The 15,995-nt window shown below is 42.5% G+C and overlaps 1 protein-coding gene across 3 annotated transcripts in view; it reads right to left on the bottom strand.

Moving 5' to 3' along the window:
- The window catches only part of SLC15A2 (solute carrier family 15 member 2), a gene marked incomplete at its 5' end in the record, with an annotated part of 53,917 nt that overhangs the window by 12,090 nt on the left and 25,832 nt on the right, over nt 1-15,995 (bottom strand). For 2 of the 3 annotated variants that reach the window (XM_083865342.1, XM_083865341.1), the window contains 10 exons: nt 265-369; nt 1,390-1,536; nt 4,020-4,116; nt 5,197-5,307; nt 7,416-7,462; nt 10,071-10,235; nt 10,600-10,725; nt 12,671-12,752; nt 14,464-14,552; nt 15,614-15,646. In XM_083865342.1, coding sequence (XP_083721468.1) covers nt 265-369; nt 1,390-1,536; nt 4,020-4,116; nt 5,197-5,307; nt 7,416-7,462; nt 10,071-10,235; nt 10,600-10,725; nt 12,671-12,752; nt 14,464-14,552; nt 15,614-15,646 — 1,002 coding nt within the window. Of the gene's footprint in view, nt 1-264; nt 370-389; nt 1,277-1,389; nt 1,537-4,019; nt 4,117-5,196; nt 5,308-7,415; nt 7,463-10,070; nt 10,236-10,599; nt 10,726-12,670; nt 12,753-14,463; nt 14,553-15,613; nt 15,647-15,995 lie in introns of those variants that run through there. The other variant, XM_083865343.1, reaches the window with a different exon arrangement.

Genomic DNA, 15,995 nt, shown 5'->3' with positions numbered 1-15,995 from the left:
GACACAGGCAGCTTGCCTAGAGCTGAGCCCCAGCAGCTTTACCAGTGCAGGTCAGTTACTTGCTGCCACTGGGAGGGTCAGGGAGGGCCAGTGCTCCCCAGGGGAGCACCACTGAGGGCCCCACAGGGCAGGGGCTGGGGGCTGCTGTCACTCAGGTGCAGGAGCCTGGGCTGGGCAGAGAAGCTGTGCACCAGGACACGGCCGTCCAGAAGCACCAGAAGCCTGTTGTAAAGCATATCCTCTGTTTTAAGAGCCAAACCATACCTGTGCCATTGGTGCAGCCTCGGCAACAATGAGCACAAAGGTATTCCCCACAGCCACCGTGAGCAGCCAACCTGCCTGCAGCACCGACTTCATGCTGGCTGGAGACTGAAAAGAGGAGAAGGGCCTGATCAGTGGGAATCATGCTGTGCCCTCTGGCCCTGCTTCACCCTCTGGAGTCCTGCCCAGTGTAGGTGTCACTGGGCTCAGCCTAGGAGGAGATGGTGGAAATTCCTCTGTGTGGAGTGGTTAATCTGTGGTTAATCTCAACAGCTGCATACAAGGAGCTTTCAAAACATGGACAGGAGGACACATGAAGAGGCAGAAGATGCTGTTGTTGCAGAGCTGAATCCAGGTCATCTCCAACCTGCATCATCTGAAATGGTATGATCAGGACGTCCAAGGAGCCACACAAGCTCTGCAGCTTTGAGTCTGGTGCCATATGGCTGTACACCTTTGGGAAAGAGACTGGATCTTGATGTTAAATTTCCTGCTGAGGACAAATTTTTCACATCCCATTACCGATCATCCCACTGTATTAATTATCCTCATTAATAAACATCTGCACCTTACTCCAGGGATAAATTTGAGTAGTTTCACTAGCTGTTTGACCATGTAATGTCTCAGTCCTCTCTTCTCATCAACCTCCCCAGACAACAATCAAATCATCCCTTGCACGTTCATTACCCCTTGCTCCTTTGCTACAACCTTGCATGTTTAGACCCCTTCAGTCTCTCAGTTTAAAGGAGGTGCCCAGCCCTCATACCACCTGTAGCCCTTGAGATACCTTTTTCTTTATATCATTGAAAAGTACATAGCACAAAATACTTCACTAGGGGAAAACCCTGATATTAAAATATTCAGAGTTTTCTCATTAACTATCCAGTTCTGTTCTGTGTTCTCAGGTTTACCAGAAAAGGATATTTCCAAGAATCACTGAGAACAGGTATCTTCAGAATATGAATTAATTTAGCTTGAGGGCACCCAGGAAGCTGTGTTACAATCCCACTCTCAGCTGAAGGATAGATAGCATTGTTAGTGTCATGTCACAGGAGGTATGACAAGTCAATGACAGATGCAGAAATAAATCTTGTCTAATTGTAAGGCCCTTATCTTTAAGTGGAGTACCTGAGAATAGGAGAAGGCCAGACCCGTAATGGAGAACATCACCTCCCCAGCAGATATCAATAAATACTGTGGTAACTGCCAGGCCATATGCACATTGTTGGCTTTGATGTCTTCTGACTTCCACGTCTCAACAGCACCTCCAGAAATCTAGCAGGAAAATAAAGGCACAATGATTAGTTGCTGAAAGATCACATCTTTCTTAGCCTGGACAACAGCAACAAATTTACAAACCAACATTTTAAGCAAACATGGAAAAACGCTCTGCCTTTGAAGCAAACTATGGCTCTCAACCCTGCCATTTCCAGGCCTGCTGGGAATAGGGTGACTCCTGCTGCACAGGGCAGAGAAAGCAGGATGGAAACATTCCAGCTCATTCAGGTACCATAGTACCACAAGACTTCCCTAAATCATTGCAAACCAACAAGTTGTCTTCTGTAGTGGGGCTAGGAAAAACCTGTGAGGTTCCAGTGCAGAGCCTGTGATCTGCTGCTGTCCCCAAGGTCAAAAAAGGATGAGAAGGTGAGTGCTCATTGCATTCATGTGGTGACTGCTCCCATTTTATCAGCACTGTACAACTTCTTTATGATATAATTGACACTCAAACAAATTCAGCTCAAGAATGCCAAGAGTAGCAAAGACTGCTCCATATTAGATCTATTCAAATAGGTATGGTAGCTGTATTCCTAATAATTTTTGTTTATTTTCCCAGGTGTAATTAATACTGTCTGTGATGCACAGAGGCTGAGAGAGATTTGATTAGAAGCCAGGAAAACACTAGATTGAAATTACTTCAGGCAGAAAGTCCTGTGTTAAGGAGAGTACTTGGGAAAATACAAGGGATGTTTACGATATGTTCTTAATCACCAATCATTGCCAGGGAGGCAAATCAAGAGACTGTATTTCAGCAGGCTAAAAGGGGTGAGAGGAGAGCTGTGTATTGCTCTTTAGCCCATAAAGAAATGTCACAAGCACCATGCTGTAACTGCACACTGAGGAAGGCTGGGTAGAAGGCAGCATCCCCATGATTTAAGTTTCACAGTTCAGATACATTAGCAGACTAATATATTGTATTCTTGGTTCTTCTATATGGCACTTCTGGCGGAGGAGCAGGGCTCAGTACAAATCACTGCAATAATTAAAAGTGATCTTGGCCTCAAGCAAACTAACTCTCTACAGAAGGCAGAAACCACAGAGAGAGAGAGAGAAAAACAGAGGGTGAAAAATATTAAAGTACTAGCACAGGGTTCAGAAGGGCTGAGGCACAGAGCCACCCTCAGCAGCCAGGGCTATAGCAGGGACTTATGCAGATGGGACCACAAACTGGAATTCTTGGCACAGTGACATGGGACACATTTACTCAGCTGGCCCTGTTACCAGAGGCTCTGGGGTAATTTTCTTAGTGTTATATTTTTAATGCAACTTCTCTATCTGGTTTCTCATCTGGTGAAAGAGGCTTGCAGCCATGGAAGAGGGGTCTGGCCAACATCACTTCAAGTGTGTGTGTTTTATGTACATAAATCTCTGCACTCACAGATGGCAGCATCTGCTTGTTCCCTCCAGGGCTGTACATCCCACTTCAGCTACTGGAATTGGAAAAAAAAAAAAAAGCCAGGTGCTTCACGGCTATATTTTTCCCCCGATGTATTTGGACTCTGCAGACATGAACAGCTCCCATTAATTGCCCAACAGGGAGATGCTACTGCCAGGGAGTAGCTGACAACACTTTGCTCTGCTCATCACAATACAGCAGCCAAAGTCTCAGAGGGCAGCTTAGTAGTGTGTCCTGTCAGACCCAGTTTGTCTGTGTGCCTTTGTGGTGGAAAGGTTAAAATGGAAACTAAGCTGATCACGTTCATCTCCATGGCTCCTGCCAGCTGGACCAGGGTTGAAGCAGTGTGTCTGAGAGGTTGGCAGGCAAGAAAAGGAATCCACTCTCTCAGAGGTGCTCAGACCCCATCAGGGCCAGGCTGTTCAGAAAACCATGCCTTGACTTTACACTAGGCTCCAAATCAGCTGTACAGACAGTGAGAGGAGGAAACAGATGTACAACCTCACCAATCTCCTCCCTCAAGACTTTGTCCCTCTTCCTCCTATGCATAATCTACAAATCTTGGAAGATCAGTAAACTAAATGTGAGGATAGAGCAGACTGTTTCTGCAGGGTTTTTTTGGTGTGAGGCACCATCAGGTACAGTATTTTAAAAACCACAAGCAGAGTCAGCTCTTGGCAGATGGTAATAACTCTTTGCAGTGCTCTGGGTCAATGTTAAGTGCTCAAGGATGGCATGAGACCAGCACAAACCACAGATCACATGATTTTCTATGGAGCATTTCTATCAAGGAAAAGATTTACTTCTTTTTAACCCATGCAATCTGACATGATCACAGTGTAAGGTGGAACAAATACACACCCACCTTGCTCGTGTAGTATCAAAACAATTTACTATCCCTTTCATAATGGACTGCCTTCAGATGGCTACTGCCCAGAGATCAGAGAGTGGACAAAGCAACTCCAACAACAAAGAGAGTCACCAACATAGGAACAAAAGCACTACCAGAGAGTAGAACAGGTGTTACCATCACAGGAATTATCACTTTCACTTACACAGGAATTATCACACCATCACTTACATTAGTTATCACAATGGTGTATGAGGCACCAAAGTCAAGCAGCCCCAGCTCCAGGGGGAACTCTCCTGTTTCAGTTATGCATTTTCCATTATTATATCTAGATAAAAGGATGAAGGAGAGTATTTCCCAGTTAGTTCCACAAACAAAGAACACAGAGGTATCAAACATGCCCCTGAAATGGAGCAGGGAAGATGCAAGATGTAAAGATACAGTAGTGTTTACATCAGACAGTCACTGGAGTTCTTGCTATCTTGTCCTCCCAGAAGCACTTAGACACTGACTGGAATTCACCTAATGACCCAGGCAATTCTAACATTTTTTAATGGTTTCTGCTTCTTCTTAGTGCTGATGTAATTTTTTCCCCCTCCGGTTTATTTTCCTCCCAAATTTTGCTGCATTTCTTCAGGAAATGTGGGCCAGAGAAGTAGTCAACAGGAACTCAGAGATGTGGACCCAGAAGCAGCTTTTGTTTCCTTTCAATAGAGCAAATTAGCCTTCATATTTGTTCTTCTGATTTTGGATATGTGAGATGGCACAGAGACTCAGTAGCATTGCCACAATGGCTGCTGCATCCTACTAAATTGCAGCAATAAATATTTTGGATGGAGTTGATGCAGAGAAAAGCCATGAAGCTTGTTTTGAAACATTGGAAATGCTAGAAAAACCCTACAAGAGCCAACTCCAATGCTGCCAAATCAAGGCCATATGGAGCCCCTGTCTAACAAGCCCAGCCTGCAAAACCATGTAATGCTACTTGATGTTACCAACCCAACCACATTCTAACACTTTGTAGCATGGAATACGAACTGGCCTTTCCCTGAGAGCACCCTAACATCAGGTGCTTGGCCTGAGAGAATAACAAAATAAAGCAGGCACTAAAAGGCAGAGGAGACTTTACCATGTCCTATCTTACTCCACTGACAGATGCACAGGAATGACCAATCTCTTCCCTCCAGGCCCCCACATAATGTGAATAAAAACTTCTGCACACACACGAGTGGCTTGGAGCACCTGCTCTGCACCGAGCTGGTAATTCTGCTTTTCACAAACATCCACCCCCCCACAACCACATGGCAAGACAATAGCAATGCAGGTTTTGCTATTAGGCTGAGAAAAGTCTGTTTGTACCCAAGGAAATGCCTCAACAAGGACCTTCAGCTCAGGAAGGGAGACTTACATGTCCCTCTCCAGCAGTGAATACTCAGATGCACTGTAGTTTTTCTGAACAGCAATGAACCTTTTGCTGTCGATGGTGAGGTTGACATCTTGGCTTAAACCATTAATGAATCTGCAAAGAAACCATATTTCATTGACCTGTCATACAGGGCAGAAGAAGTATAATAGCAGACACTTTCGAAGTCTGCATACTCTTGCAAAGCATTCTGTAATTCCATAAGGTTACGAGAGTCTCTTTTACAAGTTAACAAAAAATTTGTCTGATTCATTGCCTAGTTTTTCAATACAAGATTCATTTCCCTGTTGCATAATTTCACCCTCTTACTCTCTCTCTCCTGTGAAAAGTTACCCTCACTTTTTGTGGTCTAGAACCACCAGATAGTGCCATCTCAGAGACCAACAAAGATTGCAGCAAAATCTGAGGAGGCCACAAAAATGATCAGAAGGCACCTCTCCTATAAAGACAGGGTGAGAGAGTTGGGGCTGTTCAACCTGGAGAAGAGAAAGCTCCAGGGAGACCTTAGAGCACCTTCCAAAACCTGAAGGGGTCCTACAAGAGAGCTGGAGAGGGACTTCTTGCAAGGGTATGGCGTGATAGGACAAGGGGGAATGGCTTTAAACTGAAAGAAGATAGGGGTTAGATCATGTTAGATTTTAGGAAGAATCTCTTCATTATGAAGGTGGTGTGACACTGGAACAGGTTTCCTAACAAAGTTGTGCATGCTTCATCCCTGGAAATGTTCAAGGCAGATTGGATTGGGCTTTGAGCAACCTGGTCTAGTGGGAGGTGTCCCTGTCCATGGCAGGGGTGTTGGTACAAGGTGATCTCAAGGTCCCTTTCAACCCAGACCATTCTATGGCACTATGGTGACTGTTCCATGTCTGAGTGAGGGGACAGAGTCTCAGCCTACCACAGGAAACTCTGAAGTTGTGTGTCCTGATGAGCAGGTGCACCATGCTGGCAAAGAGTTTCTAGCAGTGGCAAGGAATTCTCTAGAAATAAGACATCTTCATCAAAACTAAAACTTATATGGGAACAGTTTGGTGTTTTTTCATAGACAAAAGACAGTTTTATTCTGGCAATTCAAAAATTGTTAGTAAAACCAAACTCTTTTTATTTGATCTATGTTTAAAATATTTTGGCTTTCAGTTCTTTAAATGGGTTGAAATCCCTGGAGTGAGTCAAGTGCTTAGCAAAAGTAAATTTTTAGTGAAAAAATAGCTTCTTCTTAGTGAATCTTCTTTACAAATTGCTAAAGCAAAAGGCTGGGAATTTAGTCAAAAATCTCCACAAGAAAATATAAAAAAATTCTGACTGAATCAAGTCTTCAAGGTGTTTAGTCAGTAGAAATCTTCACAAGCACAGGGCTATGAAGAGATATTGCTCTCCTATTTTGCCTATACAGGCCTTCAGATAAAGGGATTGGGCATTGTTTTTAAGGTTTGTTTTGTTTGGTTATTTTTTGGTTTTGCTTTAGTGATGGATTCATTTTGTTGTTTTAGGTTGTTGTTTTTTTTAATTTCACCTTGCCCAAATCCTCTAGAAAGTCCAGCTGGAATCCTTTTTTGTTGGGGTTATTTGTTTGGTTTGGGGGGTTGGGGTTTCTTTTGTTTGTGGTTTTTTATTTGGGTTTTTTTGTTGTTGTGTTTGTTTGTTTGTTTGTTTGTGTTTTTTTGCAAATTCCCCTCTTCTGCACCTCAGCAGCCAGCACAAACTAGCACAGGAGTGTTTATGGACTAAATGAAGTACCTCAAATTAGGAAGAGTGGACTAAGCAGAGCCCAATGCCCAGCTGAATTGTTTATGAGGATGTAAAATTGTTGCTGTATCCAATTTAGTAGATACTTGTGCATGAGTTTGGGTGAACATCATGGGCTGGCCAATTTGCAAAGGACATAGCAACAGCTCCTATCCAAATTGCTGCTTCCCTTTCATCATTGAGATGAATTTGCCACTTTTCCAAGGAAGGAGCTCTTTTATGTTGCCATCTCAGCCCAGACTATCCTAGGCAGTGAGCAGCAATAATTCTCAGCTCTGCATGGCATGTGTGGGAGGTGACACTCTGTCAAGCCTCCACAGCTGACACCCAAGTCTTGCGGGAAAAGTGTGGACTAGATTCCAACCCAAGAACATCTGGGCTATGTTACATACAGATGCATTAGACAAAAGCACTTTCCCTCACCCAACCACCGCCAAATCCTCAAAAAAAGCCATTCCTACCTAGCAGCTGCCAAACTATTTTCTGGCTTTGCTTCCAAGTCTGTAATCTAAAGAGGGGAAGAAAAAGAACATCAAACATATTTATTAATGCTGGCTTACAATGTGTGGCAGACAATAGTGGTGTCTGTAGAGTTATACATGTGCTGCAAAGCCTGTGGAAATCAACTGGACTCTCACATAAGCTTTACATCAAGCCACAGTTGGGGAGCCCTGGTACAATGAAGCCAATGGCAAAATTTCATCTCCCTCAAGGGCTTCAGATGAGATCATACCTTTTCTCCTTATCTCTTCTGCAACAAAGGCTACTGAATTTCAGCCAGTCACCCTTCTACTGAGGCATGTAACACTCTCCAAAAATAGTATTTTTCTTGATATTGAGATAGCGAGAGAGCATTATCCACATAAGCATCTTTCAGTGACTAGTTACAATTAAACTTGAGTGCCTTTGTCCTACAAAATCTGCAAATGCCTAATTTTCAGACCCTGATTCTTGTCATATTCATAGACTTCACAAAAGTCTAAAGCTGAGAGAAGCTGCTAGGGTACTATACTGATCATCATGCATCACTCAAGCTTTCCCTGATCCTTGATACTCAAGAGATTAAACTGCTGTAATGTGCAGGCAGAGAGCAGGAGAAACCAAGATGAACTGAGCTTCGTTGGGCTCACAAATACCTGTAATGGTCATCTGGATGGGCACACTGGGGAGTGAGAGTCTCTCTCCTGGAGACCACAGCTAGAGCAGCAGCTAGATAGTTAATTAACATTCATTTGGAGAAACCTATTTGGTGTACAATGCTGAAAAAACACAGTTAAGACACAGCCCTGCCCTGGAGGTTGTATGTCACAAAAAAAGAACACAAAGCAAAGCTCTTGGCTGGTAGAAATCCAGAGCTGTGCCATGTCCACTGAAGATGGCAGGGCATTTCAATTTGCACTGCCCACAGATGGAACCCAGGCAAGCCAAAAGGGACTTTCAGAAACTGGCTCTCTCTCAAAATTTTCTGGCCCTTTCTCCACACTTTTTTTCCTGATGTGAAATCCTGAGTTTCTAAGACCAAGGATCCAGAATTTCATTATATCTCTAAAATGTCTATTGTACTTCAGAGTAATATGCTACCCACAAATAACATATGCCCTAAATAATAAATAGCCACGGTGAATAATAAATATCAGAGCAATAAATAATAAACAGCAACATGTTCTTTTTTTTTTTTTCCATGGGAGACACATGGGGATGAATACTCTAGTTCGTTGCAGACAGGCCAGTCAAATTATTACTCGTTTTCAGTGATGATCCCCAGAGCTCTCAAATTCATTTCCTGCCTACTCAACAGCCCTCAAAGGAGAAGAAACCAATTTCAGATAGGATCCTTCCAGGAAAGCATTCCCACCTGAGTGAGTGGGCCAAACCCAGCAGTGAGGGAGGTTACTCGAGGGTGAGCCCTGCAATACAGCAGTGATGCTGGCACTGATTTCCTTGTGCTGCAATGCTGGAAAAATGTCATTTACCACGCTGTCTTCCACGTCTTCCTTATCTACAGCTGTGAATGACAGGTCAATAGCATCACCCAACAGCACAGCTGTTTCCCAGCACATGAGAGCCTGTCTGTGCCAGGGTGGGCATTAATTTAAGCACGGTCTAGACAGCTGGGGCAGCATAGATGTACTGGAGCTCTGAGATTGTTATGCTCCAAGCCTGTTGCAGGCTTTTGCTTCTCAAGGACTGTATGAAAATCACAAGTATCCATTTCTTATGGAAACAGCACACAGCTTTCAAGGTCCCAAGGAAACTTAACTTTGTGTGGTACTGAGTCCCAGACTCCAAACCATAAAGTCTGATCATCAGCAAAAAACCCTTGATGCTATGACAAAATAAAACCTTGAGTTAATTTCAAAAAAGTTATACGATTTCTACTATATAATATTGAATGGTTGGTGTGGCTACATGGCAAGGTAGAAGGCTCAGGAACTGCAAAGAGAATGGATATTTTAGCAGGACAGATTCTGATGGCATTTACACACCTGCCACAATGTGCAATTTCAAGAGAGCTTCTTCAGATTTAGCTACACATAAAGGATATCAGAATCTGCCCTACACATCCTACATACCCCTCTCTGATTGTTGCAGAAATACATAAAAGTCCAAATACAGCCAGCTCTGCTGCAGAGCCTGAAATTATCTTAATCATTTATTCTGTTCAGCAAAACAAATGGGCCTTCTGTGCTTTTTCACTAAACACTTGCAATAACTAATCCCAGAATCATTCCTCTGATGCTTTTGTTCCACGGCCAGCCCTAGAGCCTCTTTAACATCTTTGCTTTATAGAACCATCTTTGGGGGGAAATCTCTGGCTCTGTTTCCCCAGCCTTCTCCAGCTCTGCTGCCTAGCAGGCATGACTCTGCTCTCCCACTGCAGCATTCAGTGGATTAAAGTGTGCCCAGAAACTCTCAGATGCCACAACGCCTCTATTAATCAACCAGCAGAAATGTGTACAGATCCAGTGCCTCTAGCTAAAAAGTGAGGTTTAGAGCATCTGAGAGCAATCAGACAGACATTGCAACTGAGCAAATGAATTAATGAGCCTATTACCCCATTGTAGCATCACAGCCATTGAATTAATACTGTATTTACACTTCACTCCCACACTCACTAAGCGGCTTGATAGGCTTCCTTCTGCCTCAAAAACAATTAAGCTGTATACTGATTTTTCCTTCACGGTGTAGTTAAAAGCAAGAGTCAATCCTTGATGTTGCAGCGTGAAGTGAAGGCTCTGTTGCTCTCCATTCAATATTAATTTTGAGTACTCAGCTGGATTCTGTGGGAGAAAATAAACTTGGTTACACTTTCTTCAAATAAGAAAGGATCTGTCTTTTCCTTCCAAGAGCAACACTATCCCCTCTTTAAGGAAAACTGTAATCCTGTTATCCTTTATTCCTAATTACAGGTGAATGTAAGGTGTATCCTTTGCCAGGGAAATTTTTCTCTAAATGTTCAATTTCTGTTTCATATAACAGAGATATTACGCTTCATTTGAAAAGCTATTTCCATGCACTTCTAAGGCAATGGAGCAGAACAAGCTTTTGCATCTGTGGGCTTTATTAGAAAATGCCTGAAAAAAAAGCCCATCCTTTCTTCAATGACATGCAAGTCAGGCCTTTTAGTCCCAAATATACGCTTACCTGAAAAGACTCCACAGGCTGCTGAAATAGGTCCTTGTCTTGGATTGTCACTTGAACAGGGTTCTTTGCCAAATTCAGGACTCGAATTAAACTTTCTTTTGGGACAAGTCGAGGCATATCTGTTTCCTAATTAAAGTAAAAGGCTTTAAGTGCCATCTGTATGCTTTATTAGCACTTTAATATCTCCATTTTTAGCCGTAATGGTCTTCCTCTCTGTAATGACACTTTTCTATCCCTCCCTCAACAGAAGTTGCACTCAGAGAAAACTGGACATAAATCATTTTTTAGGGAGGTTTCCTCATAGTAGCTCAATGGCCAAGCCATCATTCCTCCCAAAAATTGCTCTTCATACCACTAAGTGTACAGACTACACACCTACTGAGGAGGTAGAACAATGTCACAGCTTTCACTACACAGCTCCCTTGTGCCTGGATTTAACCAACTGGCACATCAGAATGGAAAAATTTGTGCTTAGCTTTCAAAAGCAGCAAGCAGAATAATTATTTCCCACTGCACTCAGTGACTGGGAAAAGAATCAGACCAGAAGTTAAGTAGTTTTGAAAATTCCAGTCCAGCTTCAAGTCTGTAATCAGTGCTTTTGCATTACTGGACACCTTGCTATCTATACAGCCGACTATGGATATTATTCCTTGTTTTCTGAAGGAGGTTAGCTGATGCCTCCAGCACTGAGGTATCTCCTTCTGTCAGGAAAAATTTCTTAGAAAGAGTACATCAATCAATGTCAGCCTTGTACTACCTGCAGAGCTAATTTTTTTTTAAACTTCTCTCTTTTTTTCTCATTTTATTTTCAAGTAGCTGCCAGCAATACTGCAGAGCTATTTATTTTTCTTCTATCTTATCTGATAATTTGGTAATTGCAAGCAGGGCATTTTGAACCTAACTTGGTGGGGAAACACACTGCTACAGAAGACAGAATGAGCTGATTTTCCTGTATCCATATGCTGCTCTGGACCAACAGGCCTGCTAATATTATCCAGCAAATTCCATTACTGTAGCTTTTCACTTCTGCTACCCACAGTCAAGTGAAGGTGGATCATCTTATCCTCCTCTTTGCTACATCTTAAAATGGCCTTTAGGGTAAAATTTTCATGCACAGGCAGGAGGGAACCTCTAACTCACCTTGCCTCTACCCAGAGGAGTCACTCACAGCCAGAGCAAACTTTGGTGCTTGGCCAGAGATTCTGGTGGTGGCAATGAGAGCATTTCTTTGTTCACATAAAGAGATCAGAAAAAAGACCTGAACCCACACAGTCTCATTTCAGTGGGAGGCTTGTTAGGGGATTCACCTGAGGAACCAGCAGATGTTAATCCAGGGCTGTGAGCCAGCCACTCTAACAGAACGTTTTAAGTATACATAGAAGCTTTAAAAATTAATCCTATAGTAACTTTTGTGAGACAAAGGTCAGCCAAAGTCTACACAATGCTGGTCATGTGCCAGAAACAAACAGTACAAAATCTGCAGGAGCTAACATGGAATTTATAAGAGATGTGCTGCCATCATCTCTGGGGATGCCTGGCAGTCCCTGATACCTGTGACAGCATTCACCTGCCTCCCCAGAGAAACAATTGGCTTGTAAAAATAAGCCATCCCCACCCTAAAGCAGGAAAATAATTAAATTAAAAATGTTTAAAACAATTAAATAAAAAACCAAAACCACCATACACACACAAAAGACCCCAAACAGAAAAGTATAGGCAAGCTACAGCAAGAAATAGGAGAGAGAACAGACTACCTTTTGGAAATTAATCACTAGCATTAACTAGATGTCTGTCAAGCACTTTGACGATGGAAATCTAGAATATAGACCAATACAGATGACCAGCACAGCAAAACTGCAAAGACTAGAAAGAAAGACATAGAGACAAAGAGAGGGAAAAGTAGACAAGGTAAGAATTATCATTAGCAACTGGATCAGTATGCTCAGTTGTAAAAAAACATTACAAAATTTTGATCAAGAGGCACAATGGCTTAAAGGATTATCTACCAGACATCAATAAAACACCCCACAGAAAGAAAGTATTTCTGAGGAATGCCTCGTGCTTTACTTACATTTATTTTGACTTCTATAACAGCTGCAAGTCCAAACGCCAGCCCTGCAAGGATCATACCTGTTGCCATTTTCCTAATAGGTCTATGGAGCAAATGAAAGAGGTGCCATTAAGGAAGAAAAAGTAATTTAAACTATAGAATACCATTCCTCAGAGCCAAAGATGTGCCAAAACCATGTAATAAACTGTCCAACAGGTGGCACTCAGGATGACAGGCTGTTTAAATTGCCGATCTCTTAACTTAAAACTATTTTATTATTCTGTACGAGGCCAGCACTGAGGCCAATTAAAACTGATATGCCGTGAAAAGAAGTTCCTTCCATGCAAGTTTCATATTATCTTTTTCCCAGCTCTTCTAGAGGGAATAGCTCATGACATTATGTTAATCTGTGAAGTTGGAAGGAGCACCAGAAATTATGTATCTTCAAATCCCTTTTGGGAAAGGCAAAAGAAAAGTAACATTCTATTTAGCAGTGGGAATGAGGAGCAGAAAAATGTGTAGTTTGTGTCATCAATGTTTCTGACCATCTGGGGCATCATTCTGGGTTATTTCTCATGCCAATACATTTACATTTCTAGAAAATAAAGAGCTTGCTTCTAAACTCAAGGCAAAGCTAGCACAACTTTACCAGAGTTACATGAGAAAATCTGATATATATCAGAATAATACGTGTCCAGAACAGCAGATTCAAACTGAGTATTGACTTGTTGAGATTTGACACAAATCTGGTTCTAGATTCAGCGATCTCCACTCTTTGTAATCATCTTTAGTCCTGGCGTTCAGTCCTGGTTGGTGCTTGAGTTTGTGCTGCTGGGTGAACTACTCTGTGAGTTGGTCATAAGGCAGGAAGTTTTCTGCCAAGTCAAGGCACAGTCCAGGCCATGGACTCACAATGGTATCAGGGAGAAGAACAGCCTCTGATGTGTATCCTCCAAAAGGGGCACCATTGCAGGGCTGGACAATGTTTTTGATATGTCTTCAGGCACAAGTGATTCAGCATGGTGGGAAAGGACCAGCAGGGTGAAGGGAAAGGCTTCTTAGGCACCTGCCATCCCCATTTATGTGGTTTTGTCTGTCCAGCATTTTAGTTAGGATTAGAAACATGCTTTTTATGCCAATCACCCCACTCATTACCCTTTCCCATGCTATGGTTCACATGCAGAAGAGGTGCTGGAGCACAGAAACTTGGCTCCTTTCAGTTGAAATTTCACTGACAAAGGCACTCCAAGAGTGCACATAATGTACTTCCACTGCTACAGGGCATCAGTCCACAGAGGCAGAATACAGACACTCTGAAGTTAATTCACACAAAATGCATAAAATGGGTCTCATAAACAACCTGAGATCTGCTCCTATTATACTGCACTTTGTGCTAACATAGACTAAGGATAAAATGTTTGGTTCATATGGAAATCCCCTTATGCATTCACTAGTTCAGATCCTAGCCAGCATGGGACCATGAATTTGGTCCCACAGGGACTTTCTAGGGAGAGAATTATTTAGGTATGACATGGGAAACAAGGTGGAGAACATGTTGATCAAATTCAAAGTGAGACTATTCATATCTGTTTTTGGAAAAATCTGTACAGAGCAGAATCCAACATCACTGAGTTTTGCCCTCTGGCATTTCCATGGCTTGTGGAAGAGGGTGATGCTGCCTCTTTGGACTGAAGTATACTCAAGTATTGGGAAAGGTGAATGGAAATTTGTGTTTCTCTTCTTTAAAAGCTATTCTGCACACTTATGGCAAAAGAAAAAGCACAGATGCATCTGCATTGTCCCCAAGTACTTACGTGAAATTCAATTTGCACATGTTTATCAGGGGGTAGAGCCCAAGGTCAAAAATTGGGATGAAGACAAGAATAAGAAGTGGATTTAAGAACTGCAATACAAAAGAATGGGAGTTCAGTGGCTAGAAAGCAACTTTCAGTAATTAAACCCATAAAGCACTGTCCTCCAGAAATAATTCCATTACAGAAGGGACACGGATAAACACTTAAAACCTCCTTTTAAAATACAATCATCATTTGCACTTAACAGCTTCTGCTATTTAGTTTTCACAGGCATGCATACATTTTGTTCATATCCTCCCTTCCAAGAATCAAGCAAGCATCACTGGCCCAGTTTCCCTGGAGGGAGAAGTGAAACATGATGTTCTTAAAGAGTACAAACCCCACTGACAATACAGACAGTTGACCTTTGGTGCTGTGGTGGGACCTTACAACAAACCAGTAACAATGGAAACATCTTGAGATTCCAGGAAAATCCCAGAGGAACAGGCACTATTCTGTGAGATTGGCAATTTGTTGCACTGCAATACAACTGAGTAAATCCCCAGGAACAAAATTTCTCTTGGGAGGGGCACAGCTTGTCTGCCAGCCAGGAGTGGCAAAGCAAGGAAATGGAGAGTGATGAAGAACAAGCAGAGAGAAATGTTGTTTCAGTTTCAAAGGAAGATTTCAGGGGAACAGAACAGCTTTGAATTTCTCCAGAGCTGTTCACCATAAGAATTGTAATCAACTGTGACAACACAGCACCATCTAGGAGCTTTCATGTTTTTATCTACCCTGCAGAAAGGGAAGAACCAAACATATTTCAAGAACAATGTTTGTCCCAGGACTGCGGCCTGTTAAAGGAGATACAGGTTGTATTCTCCACATGCCAGCACTAGTTCAAGAACTATTCTGGTGGTGTGTTACCCCACACCTCTGCACTGTTCCATGGGAGTCAACTTCTGCATTAGGACATCCTCAGGGTCTTCTGAACCCCAAGCTTGCAAAACAGCCTGTGAACAATAAGGCAGAGGCCACACCACAGCAATCAGCAGGAGCACTGCTATTACCTTGAAAAGCAGCTGAGAATGGTCCCATGAGAAAAATATAAATGAGAGAAAAGAAGAAGATACATTCTAAGGGTTATTTCCTACCCTGTAATATCTTTTACCTGCATTTGGTCAGGCTGAAGGACATATATTCCCTGAAACAAAAAGATATTCCAAGTGATTCATAAACACTATAACATATCAGTGCATATGGCAAATAAGTAATCGGTCCCAGAGAGGTCTTTGCAGCCAAAGTGGTTTCCTCAAATGCTTTATGTTGGCTTTAGCAGCTGATATTGTGCTCTTGACACTTGTTGTCTAAGGACACAGTGTTTAATAAGATCATTTTGCAGAAGGAAGCTGCACTCAATCCTTGATATTTGGCAGCTGTGACACAGCTCATGACAGGTACTGAGGCCCATTTTTCAGGTTGGCTGAGCCATGAACTAGGTGAGTGGAGAAGAATGGGGATGTTAGTGTCCAGGCTGGGAGGTGGGCTTAAAG

This window comes from Zosterops lateralis, assembly GCF_965231275.1.
Source record: "Zosterops lateralis genome assembly, chromosome: 7".
In the NCBI taxonomy this organism is placed as follows: domain Eukaryota; kingdom Metazoa; phylum Chordata; class Aves; order Passeriformes; family Zosteropidae; genus Zosterops; species Zosterops lateralis.
The sequence above is the reverse complement of the archived record's forward strand: the minus strand, read 5'-3'. Positions and strand labels throughout refer to the sequence as shown.